Source organism: Symphalangus syndactylus, chromosome 2, assembly GCF_028878055.3.
Source record: "Symphalangus syndactylus isolate Jambi chromosome 2, NHGRI_mSymSyn1-v2.1_pri, whole genome shotgun sequence".
In the NCBI taxonomy this organism is placed as follows: Eukaryota; Metazoa; Chordata; class Mammalia; order Primates; family Hylobatidae; genus Symphalangus; species Symphalangus syndactylus.
Window position 1 is genome coordinate 6,050,720 of NC_072424.2, and position 12,059 is coordinate 6,062,778.

At 62.7% G+C, this 12,059-nt stretch overlaps 1 protein-coding gene across 1 annotated transcript; it reads right to left on the reverse strand.

Moving 5' to 3' along the window:
- Positions 1–6,311: 6,311 nt before the first annotated feature.
- On the reverse strand, positions 6,312–9,619 carry LOC129462484 (uncharacterized protein C10orf91-like). The gene is made up of 3 exons (XM_055242512.2): positions 9,530–9,619; positions 8,989–9,072; positions 6,312–6,967 (listed from the first exon to the last, which is right to left on the reverse strand). Exons 1-3 carry the CDS (start codon positions 9,556–9,558, stop codon positions 6,643–6,645), a joined length of 438 nt encoding a protein of 145 aa, XP_055098487.1. The 5' UTR covers positions 9,559–9,619; the 3' UTR covers positions 6,312–6,642.
- Between the last annotated feature and the right edge of the window lie 2,440 nt (positions 9,620–12,059).

The following is a 12,059-nucleotide window of genomic DNA, read 5'->3' on the forward strand; positions in this document are numbered from 1 at the left end:
CGCAGTCCTGTGGTTCACGAGGGATCGGTACAGGTCAGGGGGAGACAGAGGTTTGTGTGCTGTGGGGGAAGGGGGGTCCTGGGCTCCCTGCACACCTCTCCCCGGAGACTCAGAACTAGAGACCTCGCCACCAGACCCACAGACGCTGCCCATCGCTCCTGGGACAACTCCGCAGACGTAGCCTCCTGATGCAGCCTCACCCTGGCGGCCTGCGAAGAAGCCACATCTTTACCTTACGGAGACGGCTTCTTAAACCTCATGAACCAACCTCTGCGGACTTCAGACTTTTCTTCTGCAGCTTCCTCACCCTCTCTACCTTTGTGGAGTTGGAGAGAGTTGGAGCATTGCTCTGGACGAGGCTCTGGCTTACGGGAGTGCCATGGCTGGTTTGATCTTCTGTCCGGACCACTCGAACTTTCTGCACAACAGCAAGTAGGCAGTTTCACTTGTTGGCAACTACGTGTTCACTGGAGTAGCATCTTAACTTCCTTCAAGGACATTTCCTGGGTATTCATGACTTGGCTCCCTGGTGCAAGAGGCCCAGCTATCAACCTTGGCCTTTGACCTGCCTGCCTCACTCAGCTTAACCATTTCCAGCTTGTGATTTAAAGCGAGAGACTCTTCCCTTCACTTACACTTAGAGGCCATCATGGGGCTATTCTGTGACGTGTCATGAAAGGGACACACCTGTGTGGGACGAGACAACCTCTGCACAGCCTCTTCCGAGTCCAAACTCGGGACCACGCCCTGGTGCCTCACTCGGAGAGGGGCCAGGGAGCCGGGACTTGGCCACCCACCTCTGTGCCTGGGGTCCTGACCTGTCCCTCAGCCCACGGCGCGGTGTGCGGCACCTGCCACGGGCCGTCCCACCCTGGTATTTGCTGTGTCTTCTCCACCTGGGAAAGCTCCAGCTTCAACTCTGGCTGCTCAAAGCCAGAAGAAGGCTCCTGCCCCTACACCCTCCTGTGAGCCTCCTCCGAGCCCTATTTAGCAAATGGTTATGCAGGTACATTCATGCATAAAGACTCGGTTCTCTAAGTCCCTGCTCTAGAAAGAAGTCGTTGTGTCCCCCTCTAGCAGCTGCCGCATCTGTTTGTAAGCCCTGCAGGGGCCACTCCAGAATGACACCCCCGGGCCCCGCCCCGCGGCCACGCGGGGACGCGATGCTAGGAAGTGTCGGCAGGTGGCGCGGCTACACCGTCTAGCCCCTTCCCGGTTCCTGCGGAGCCAGCATGGGGTGGAACCAGCGCCTGCCCTGCCCCGCGACCCCGCCCCTGGGAAGTCCCCGCGCATGGGACTCACGGGGCCTTCCGGAGCCGCCTTGGACAGGTGCCCAGGGCTCTGCTGTTTGCAGAAGCGTCACCACCTGCAATTTTCTGCACATTCTGCAGAACAGTGTTGGGGGGTGGGTAATGTGATCCTGGGGTACAGAAGAGGAAACCGAGGCACAAGAGATTTCTCCTAACCTGGCCTTAAATCTGGCTGCTGGGAAGTGGCCACGCAGGGCCTAGTGGTTCACTCTTCCCCTGTCCTTCCCAGGGCTCCCCCAATCCCTGGTGCACTGGCCCCTAGGTGGGCTGTGGGCACTGGGAAATGTTCCTTGCGGGGCTCAGTCCTGGGGCCTCCTGCATGGTGCTGGGTGGATCTGCCTAGCCGGGACTGCCAGGGCTGGGGTGCTGGAAACACTCAGGTTCCTAGGTAGGACTCAGCCCCCAGGGGCAGGAGGTGAGGGGTCATCCTTCGGCCTTAATGGCCAGGCCTGACTGGGGCCTGGCAGGTGCAGCAGGACGGGCTACTCGGATCCCTCAGACCTCCAGTCCCTCTCTCCCAGCTCCATGGCCTCCCAGAGGTCCCCAGCCAGGACACAGGCCTTTCCAGAGCTGCCTAGGGAGATCAGGGTCAGGGTGCCCCTCCCTGGCGGATCCTGCCACACATGGAGAGTGTGGTCTGCCCGAGTGGCACCGGCACCTGGTGCAGTGTGAGATCCCGGGCGCAGCGTGGGCGTCTAGGCACAGTGCGGGCTCCCAGGTGCAGCGTGGGCGAAAAGGCGCAGTGTAAGCTGCTGGGTACAGTGTGGGCACCCAGTGCCTGGGGGAGCTGCATGCGGGGTGGCAGCTGTGTCCTTCTGTGTGGTACCAGCAGAGGGTGTCGCGACCCTCTAGGGCAGCGCTGACCACCCAGAGACTGCAGGGTTGGGTCCCTGGGCAGCAGAGGGCCCAGCGGAGGGCTAGGCAGGCCCATGCTGGGTGCCTCTGGCACTGGAGCCCTGTGGCACCTTTGGCTGGACCCTGACATGGGCTCCCCACCCCACCCTCAGGCCCAGGCAGCTTGAGTGGCCACTCAAGGGCCACGCCCCAGGTCCAGTGCATGGCTTTACCTGGAGGGTATGCGAGACCACCCCTAACACACGTACCGCTGTCCCCTTTCCCCGACACACAGACCGCTGTCCCCTTGGGCTCAGATCCTGCAGGCGGTTGCAGCGTGCTCCCTGCCAGACTGTGGCAGCCAGCGCGGGGGTCCCGGCACCCCAGCATGCCCCACCCAGCACCCTGCTCTTCCACAGGGAACTGCTCCCCTCTTGCCTTCCCTGCCACCTTCCCCTCTGGCCCTGAACATCCTGATTTCTTCCTGCACAGCCAAAGTGTCAGCCAGGGGCTGCCTGCAGGTCCTCCCCCACTAACTCACTCATTCAGCAACCGCAGGTGAGGCAAGCCTGTGTGCTGACCCGCCGGGCGCCGTCCCTCCGTTGCGCATGGTCTCCTGGGAGAAGGTTCCTGGAGGCAGGAGCTGCTCCCCTGCCCAGGATGGGGCCAGCAGCGGAGCAAGGGGCGGTCACGAGGTGGTCACCCATTCCCCTGGAATGCTGTGTTTTGGGTGGCCCTTGTCTAGTGAAGGGAGTGACTCAGCTGTTTTGGGACAAGCCCATCTGAGCCTGGAGCATGGTTTGGAACAGCCAGAGCCTGGGAGGTGCTGGGGGAAGCCGCCTTTGCAGCTGAGCCCTGTCCAGGTCCCAGCCAGTCCCCAGCCCTGCGTGCTCCAGGCCAGGTGGGCTCAAAATGCACCCTGAGCTCTGAGACGGCAAGGGAGGGGCCGACATAGGCCTGGCATAGAGTGGGGCGCAGTCCTTGGCAGGCCCTCCCCTCGCCCTGCCGGTTTCCAGGACTCAGTTCCCCTATCTGCAAACTGTAGAACCAAACCGGACATCCCCAGGGATTCTAAGATGCTCAGACTCCAAGGACCATCCCCTATTCAGCCAGGGGCCACCCCTTCATTTCCTCGGGCCAGGACTTGTAAAGCGTGGGCCCCTCTGAAGACCTCCAGAAAGCTGATCCTCATGACTGGGGGGCTGTGCCCTGGGCTTTGGAACATGCGGGGGGCCCCAGAGGTCAGCCCTCCCTCAGCTGGCCCAGGTCCATGTCCAGTGACCTCTGGGACCCTCAGGTCCTGGGGCCAAGGCTCCCTGACAATGAGCAAGACCTTTAGGTGGTTTCTGCACCCTCGAGGAGGGGGGATGTGCAGGGGAAGGACAAGGAGAAGTGGGGGTCTGGGGGGCGCGGGCCTGTACTCGTGTGGCTGATGTGAGGGCAGGGGGCCTCTCAGGGGAGCCCCAGGGTGACCACCTTGGCCCCCACTCTCCCTTCACGAAGGCCACACCGCAAAATCCACAGGATAGGACAAATACCTCAGTTTGGGGCCAAGTCCCCCCTTCCCACCAGCAGAGCCTGGGGAGTCCCTCCCTGCACACAGATCCTCCAACACTCAGAGCCTGCCCTCTGTCTCCTTCCTTCCATCACCTTCTCCAGGGTCCACAGTGAAGGCTGGGATGGAGGATCCTGGCAGGGAAGAGTGGGGGTGGGGTGACTGAGCACGGGAGGGCCTTCTCAGGGCAGCAGCCATGGCCCAGGAGCCTCCTCAGTCAGGTTGGGGAGGGGACCGGGGTGGGGGCTGGGGTGGGGGATGGGGGTCAGGGCTGGGTGGGGGTTGGGGTGGGGACGGGGGTGGGAGTTGGAGTAGGAGTTGGGGTGGAGGCTGGGGTGGCGCCTGGAGTGGATGTTGGGGTTGGGGGTGGGGTGGATGTTGTGGTGGGGGCTGGGGTTGGGGCAGGGATTGGGGTGGGGGTTGGGGTGAGGTTGGGGTGGGTGCTGGGGTGGGGGTTGGGGTGAGGGTTGGGGTGAGGTTGGGGTGAGGTTGGGGTGGGGACTGGGGTGGGGGCTGGGGTGGGGGTTGGGGTGAGGGTTGGGGTGAGGTTGGGGTGGGGACTGGGGTGGGGGCTGGGGTGAGGGTTCGGGGGCTGGGGTGGGGGTTGGAGGGGCTGGGGTCGGGGTTGGAGTCGGGGCTGGAGTGGGGGTTGAAGTAGGAGCTGGGGTGAGGGCTGGGGTGGGGGTTGAAGTAGGAGCTGGGGTGAGGGCTGGGGTGGGGGTTGGGGTTGGGTGGGGGTTGGGGTGGGGGCTGGGGTAGGGGTTGGGGTTCCGTGGGAGTTGGGGTGGGGGTTGGGGTGGGGGCCGGGGTGAGGGTTGGCATGGGGGTTGGGGTGGGGGCTGGGGTAGGGGTTTGGGGTGGGAGTTGGGGTGGGGGCTGGAGTGGGGGTTTGGGTGGGGTTTGGGGTGGGGGTTGAGGTGGGGGTTGGGCTGGGGTTTGGGCTGGGGGCTGGGGTGGGGGTTGGGGTGCCTCCAGTCTGCCAGGGCTTTGAAGTGGCCATCATGAGGATCGGGCATTGGGGAGCCGGTGCCCACCCACCCACTCATGAGCTCCCCAGCAAAGGAGGCATGCCCCAAGGCTGCCAGTGGGGAGGCTCCTGGCTCCCGGGTGAGATCCACCTGCCAGGGGGCTCCACCGACTTCCTGAGCACCTCCCACCCCAGCAGCCCTACATTCTCCCATTACCTGGGAAAGGCCAGCCCGTCGCCACAGACCTGCATGGGCACACCGGCTCCGTGTCAAAGTCAGGCATGAATATTTCACGAGCGGCATCATAAATAATGCAATTATTTAGAAAGACACTGAATATTTTATAGACTGAAGTGCAGCCCAGTTTAAAGAGGGGATCCACATTGTGAGGGGCTGGTTTTCTCATCCACGTGCTGAAGGCAAGAGTGGCACAGGGGGGCACACACCTGGTGCCCGCTCTGGCTGCAGCCCCCACCCCCGCTGACCCCACTTGTCCTCATCAGGGTCCCTTTGGGCCCCACACCTGCCTTCCCAGAGCCTCCCTCTGCTTTAGGGGAGTAAATGGAAGCTGGGTTCCTGGAGAACAGACAGAACCTTCCAGGGCCCAGGGCCTTCCACCTCCTTCCTCCACTTCCTAGGCTCTGTTCTCCATTTCTTCTCCCAAATGGAAGTTTCTTTTCAGATTTTTACATCTTCCATAATGAATAGCTTTTCTAGTACTTTATTTTATTAAAACTTATAATTTATTTTGAAAACCAAAAGCCCGAGACAAAGGCGTGAGTCCCATAGGAAGTGCTGGGGTGAGGTGGGCAGGACCAGGCAGGGGCTGGGGCAAGGGTGGGAGGGGCCAGGCAGGACTGGGGCAAAGGTGGGAGGGGCCAGGCAGGGCTGGGGCAAGGGTGGGAGGGGCCAGGCAGGGCTGGGGCAAAGGTGGGAGGGGCCAGGCAGGGCTGGGGCAAGGGTGGGAGGGGCCAGGCAGGACTGGGGCAAAGGTGGGAGGGGCCAGGCAGGGCTGGGGCAAGGGTGGGAGGGGCCAGGCAGGGCTGGGGCAAAGGTGGGAGGGGCCAGGCAGGGCTGGGGCAAGGGTTGGCGGTGCCAGGAAGGGTTGGGATGAGTGGGAGGGGCCAAGCAGGGGCTGGGACAAGGATGGGCGGGGCCAGGCAGGGTTTGGGTGAGGTGGGCAGGTCAGGCAGGGCTGGTGTGAGGTGGGCGGGTCAGGCAGGGCTGGTGTGAGGTGGGTGGGGCCAGGCAGGGTTTGGGCGAGGTGGGCGGGTCAGGCAGGGCTTGTGTGAGGTGGGTGGGGCCAGGCAGGGTTTGGGTGAGGTGGGTGGGTCAGGCAGGGCTGGTGTGAGGTGGGCGGGGCCAGGCAGGGCTGTGGAAAGGGTGGGCGGGGCCAGGCAGGGGTGAGGAAAGGGTGGGCGGGGCCAGGCAGGGTTGGGGTGAGGTGGGCGGGTCAGGCAGGGTTGGGGTGAGGTGGGCGGGTCAGGCAGGGCTGGTGTGAGGTGGGTGGGGCCAGGCAGGGCTGGGCTCCCTCAGGCCTGGGAGGGCCTGAGGCCCCAGTGGTGAGGGCAGCCTCATCTGGGAAAGGGACTCTCTTTCTTAGGCGGTCTTCTTTTCCTCCTTTGTGGTTAGAATTAATACTGTTAACGTTCTTCTCGGGCTGTAATTAACCGTCTTGTTAGCCTGGCTGTCAGGGCTGATTTTCCCTTGTTCTCTCAGTGTCCGGTGTCCGAGCCTGGAGCCATCACTTATTTAGTATTTTAATTAGGAATTTTGACAGGAGATTTGTTTCCTGCCTCTGCCCTCTGCCTTCTCCTGGAGATAAAGGACTGTGCCTCTGGGGACCCCCAGGCTCTAGACCTGCCCAGGGCCAGCGGCAGTGGGCGGAGAGGGTCCTCTCCCCTTGGGTCAGCCCGGCCCGGCCTCCCAGGCTCACCGGCTGCCCCTTGAGGGCCCAGAGCCACCATTCCCCGCTTCAGGCTCCGAAGGCCGCATTCCTGAAACCCTGACTAACAGACGCCTGTTCCCACAGGCCCGGCCCAGAACTGGCTCTTCCAGCCGCCTGTGAGGCCTGATCTACCACGGGAGCTGCCTCAGCCAGGTCGGGGCCACTGGAGTGCGGAGGCCGTGGGCCCCTGGAGGCAAGGGCGCTGGGGTGCTGGGGCTGACGCGGAGAAAGCATTCTCGTGGTCTGGGGTTGGCCTTGATGAAAAATGGGCAAAGTGCTTCTTGTCTGAGGTTTCTCTATGAACAGGAAGCTGAGAACCTGTGTGTGCTGAGTTATCCTGGGTGTCTGTGGTCTTTTGAGAGGAGGCGAGAGGGAGAGATTAATTCAGACAAGAAAGGAGGGAAGGGGAGAGAAGAGGGAGGAGGCTGCACACAAGAAGGGGCCCTACTGGGAGCCCCTCCATCCCCCACCCCGTCAGGAAAAAGCCCAGTGGACCTCGCCCTAGCAGGCCCTGCCTGACGCACCTGGGTGTCCACGGCCAGGCCCTCGATGTGACCAGGGCTGGGATCAGCCCGGCTTCCCCAGGGCCCCACCGCGCCCCCACCTGCGGTCCCTACAGTGCAAGTATGGGCCACGCGGAGGCTCTGAGAGCCTGTCTACACCGCTGCCTGGGGCAGCCCTCCTTGGGCCCCAGGGCTGGGCTTCTGGGCCTACAGGTGACCCCTGCTGCTGGAGGGAGAGGCCCTCTGCCCAGTCCCCGAGTCTCTGGCCATCGGGCCCCAGAACCGCTTCCTGATGACCCTCAGATTCAAAGCTGAGGCGCGGCAGGTTTCAGGAAGCCCTAGCTGCAGGAATCCCAGGCACAGTCCCACAGCTGGGCCTGGTGCTCCTCTGCCAGGGGCTGGGTTGAGGGGCTCCCATGGGCCTCTGAGGGGACCCCTGCCCATGCTTTGATTCATTCACTTCCTACCCTCCCCCGCCCCAGCAGCTGCTCCCAGCCACCTTTCCCTCCTCTCATTGACCTCTGACCTGCCAGTGCTGGGAGCCCCCCAGAGCCGCATGGAAGGTCCTGCTCAGAGAGCACCTGGGCACCCAGCCCCTCCTGTCCCTCCTCGTGCCCCTCCTCCTATCTCTCCTCCCCCTCCTGCTTCTCCCAGCTCCCGCCCTGCACTTCCTCTGTGCCCTCCCACGGTGAGGCAGCAGGGAGCAGAAAGGCAGGCTCTTCCGGGCCCTCCCAGGCCTCCTTGCTTCCAGAGCACCCAGCACCTGAGGCCTCCTCAGCCTCGACCAAGTGCGGGGTGCCCAGGCCCCTGCTGTGGCTCTGGAGAAAGGCCAGGCTCCTTCCCAGCAGTGTGGGCATCCTGCCAGCCCGAGCAGCTGAAGCACTGACCTCAGGACCCCCACCTCCTCTTTCCCACCCCACCCTCCTGTCTGGGCCAGGCCGGGGGGCCATCTTGCACCTTCTGCCTGGGTCTAGCCCTCGTCTCTCCCTCCTCCCACTGCCTGGGTACCTTCAGTACTCCACTGCCCACAAGCCCCTCCAAGCTGGGGCAGTGCTGGCCTGGGCTGTGCCACGAGCCATCCAGCTCAAGGCCTGGCCTCGCCAAGGCCCGTAATAGCTCACCTGCTAGTGCTTCTACCCTGGGCCTCTCCAAGAAGCTGCTGGAACCTCCCCACATGCCTCTGCAGGTCAAGGGTACCCAGGGCCCACCCTGAGGCCCCTACGCCTTCGCCCTGGCCCCACCACGGGGCTCCTCTGCCCAGATGTCCCAGGTCCAGAGTGGAGGCTCAGCTTTGGGTCTCAGTCTGCTCCTGGCCCGGGTGTGAGGGGTGGGTGGCAGCTGCACGGCCTCACTGCCCACCAGGCCTGCGGAAGGGAAGACACGCCCTCCCACAGACCCTGTGATGGCGGCTGCCATGGAAGTTTTGGGCATCCCCTGCCCCCGTCTAGGTCCCCAGGTACTTGCAGAAAAGAAGGGGTGAGCACAGCCTTCTCTAAGGGGGCACCCAAGTCCTGGCCAAGGTGGCCCCCCACCCTGGGGCTCCACAGTCCAGGCAGCCACCTCTTCAGTCTCTGCCCTTAATGTGGGGCACAGTGGATAGAGGGAATCCCTCCTCTGACCAGCCAGGCAGTCAGGGAAACCCCGGGCACGGGAGCCCAGGGCTGGTGGCCATCCCCAGAGGGAACTGGCTGCACCTGCAGCCCAGGCCACGGGCCCCAGGACACCCCAGACCTCTTGGCAGGACCCCAGGGTTAAAAGGCACTTTGTGGCTCCACTTCTTCCCAATGATGGGCACCTCGAAGGGGCTCTGGGCACCAGCAGAACAAACGTCATAGGGAAACTCAGCAGCCGACCTACCACCAGGACCTACCTGTCCTCTGCCCTCCCAGAACCCTGGTCATGCGTCCAGCAAGCTCCCAGGGAGGGCATGCCAGGTGCTGGGCCCATGGACACACTGTAGAGAAACGCCACAATCGTTAGGGGCATGTGACTAAGACGCCTCCTTCCCATAGGCACCCACGGGGCACAACTAAGATGCCTCCTTCCTATAGGCACCCACAGGGCATGGCTCTTTCCAAAATGCCACATTAAAACAGCTGCAGGAGGAGGGAAGGGGCATCGTGCCCATCCCCTGCTGCTACTCCCCACCCTGCCCTCAGCCTCCTGCCGCTGGAGCTCCGCCCACCTGCACACACCACTCTTCTTCATCCCCAGCCCCATAAGCAAGACTACCTTGAGGCCAGTAGGTGCTTCCTGAGGGTTTAGGAATAACAGGGGAACTACAGCAAATAGCAATCGATCTTAAAAGCAAACAAGGCATCAGCCCTTGTCATCCTCAAGCTGTGACCACCCCTGCCCAGGACGGAGCTCCAGCGGCTGCACACTTCCCCCAGGGCTCGCCCTGCAGCTGCCTCTCAGCTCCTGGGAGGAAACTCCACATTTCAGCTGCTTTATAACCAGAGAAGCCTCCTGCCTCCCTCCCCAGTCCTGATGGATCCTGGGCCTTTCCTGCCTGCCTGGCCTCTTGGAAATAACTGGCCGAGCCTCTCTGTGTGTCTGGCACAGCATGGGGCCCAGAGGCCAGAGCCACCGGAGGCACCCTGCAGAGAGGGTAGGGTTGCAAAATCCCTCCCCGCCAACTGCAGAACACACCCTGGGCCCAGCTGGGCTCTAGAGGTGCCCAGAGGAGGGAACTGAATTATTTCAGGAATTGGAGATGCCTTTGTGGCTGAGGAGGAGCTGGGGTTGGGGCTGGGGCTGGGGCTGGGGCCGGAGCTGGGGCTGAGGAGGAGCTGGGGCTGGAGCTGGGGCTGAGGAGGAGCTGGGTCTGGGTCTGGGGCTGGGGCTGGGGCTGAGGAGGAGCTGGGGCTGGGGCTGGGGCTGGGGCTGGGGCTGAGGAGGAGCTGGGGCTGGGGCTGGGGCTGGGGCTGGGGCTGGGGCCAGGGCTGGGGTCTGGGGCTGGGGGCCAGACCCTCCATCATTTCCTGGGCTGGTATTCAGAAATGGAGGAATCTCAGGACAGGTCCCTGTGGTCTGCGGGGTGGCAGGCCTGAGGCTGGCCCTTTCTGCAGAGGACACCTTGGGGGCTGCTGATCAGCCTTGAGGCCAGAGATGGCTCTCACCTGCTTCCCCCCTGCAGGCCCAGCACTGTCAGCCTCACCTGGAGGCTTTTAGCAGGGCAGGTTCTCTTGTTCCATCAGTGTCTGTGTGGGGTTGCCCTGCTCCCCTAGGTGGGTGGGTCTGCAGGAGGGAAGCCAGAGTGGTCCCTGGAGACCTCAGGACCCCAGAGGGAATAAGCAGGGAGCCTTAAGGGTCTGGAAGAGGGGAATTCAGAGAGGCAGGAGGCCAGGGAGCCCTGAGGAGAGGGGAGAGAGTGAGGGTGGAGGGAGCCCTGAGGAAGGGGAGGGGAGTGGGGGGAGGGGAAGGGGTGAAGCAGGAAGAAAGGGAGCCCTGAGGAGAGGCGAGAGGGAGTAAGCAGGGAGGGAGCCCTGAGGAGAGGGGAGGGGAGTGAGGGGGAGGGAAAGGTGTGAGGGGAGTGGGGGTTGAGAGGAGAGGGAAGGAAGGGGAGGGGGAGGGGAGGGCGATGGGGGAGCCCCCACAGATACCCCAGCTGCTGGCTGGGCGCTGGGCATCCCCCCAACCGTTGGGCCTTGCTCCCACTAGGGGCAGTCGTGTCCCAGCCCCGCAGTCAGGTCTGAGTCAGGGACCCGTGGTGCCCGCCCTCCCTCAGCTGAGCTCACCAACAGCTCAGAAATATTCATTTAAAAAAGCCCCCATTAAAGAGCTAACTCATTGCTGACACTGCAAGTTTTTATTTTATTTATTTATTTGTTTATTTATTTATTTATTTATTTTGGAGACGGAGTCTCGCTCTGTTGCCCAGGCTGGAGTGCAGTGGCACGATCTCAGCTCTCTGCAAGCTCCGCCTCCCAGGTTCACGCCATTCTCCTGCCTCAGCCTCCCAAGTAGCTGGGACTACAGGCGCCCGCCACCACGCCCGGCTAATTTTTTGTAATTTTAGTAGAGATGGAGTTTCACCGTGTTAGCCAGGATGGTCTCAATCTCTTGACCTCTTGATCCACCTGCCTCGGCCTCCCAAGGTGCTGGGATTACAGGCATGAGCCACCGCGCCTGGCCTTATTTTATTTCATTTGAGACAGAGTCTCACTCTGTCAGCCAGGGTGGAGTGCAGTGGCACGATTTCAGCTCACTGCAACCTCCGTCTGCTGGGCTCAGGCAATTCTCCTACCTCAGCCTCCCAAGTAGCTGGGACTACAGGCGCCCACCACCATGCCCAGCTAATTTTTGTGTTTTTAGTAGAGATGGGGTTTCACCATGTTGGCCAGGCTGGTCTTGAACTCCTGACCTCAGGTAATCCCCCCGCCTCGGCCTCCCAAAGTGCTGGGATTACACGTGTGAGCCACCGTGCCCGGCCTGCAACTTATTTTTATATTAAAAAATTTGAGTCCTTAGAGACGGAGGCCTACAGAGCCATAGGCCAGGCACACCAGAGGCAAGAAGGCAGAGGTGAGGGTGGCACCGTACCCTGCCAGGGCCTGCAGTGTGGTCTGGGGCTGGATCTGCAGGCCCTGTCCTCCTGCAACCACCTCGCTGCCCATGTGAACCTGTGGTCAGCCCCGGAGGCCTCAGGTAGGCAGGAAGAAGTGTGCACCCTGCCCTGCCTGCTGGCTGGGAGCCCACGGGGTGGGCAAGGGGTGGGCAACGCCTTGTGACGTCTCCCACGTGGCTTCCTTCGTTTTTTCTGAAGTGCCCTGGTCCTTTCCCTTCTTTTTAAACATTTTACTATGGATGTGTCCAACCCCACACAAGGAAGAGTCAAATACCTCATGCCAGCCGCCCCAGCCCCCCGCCCATTCCAGCCCCCCATTCCAGCCCCCCATTCCAGCCCCCCCATTCTGGCCCCTCCATTCCACCCCCCCA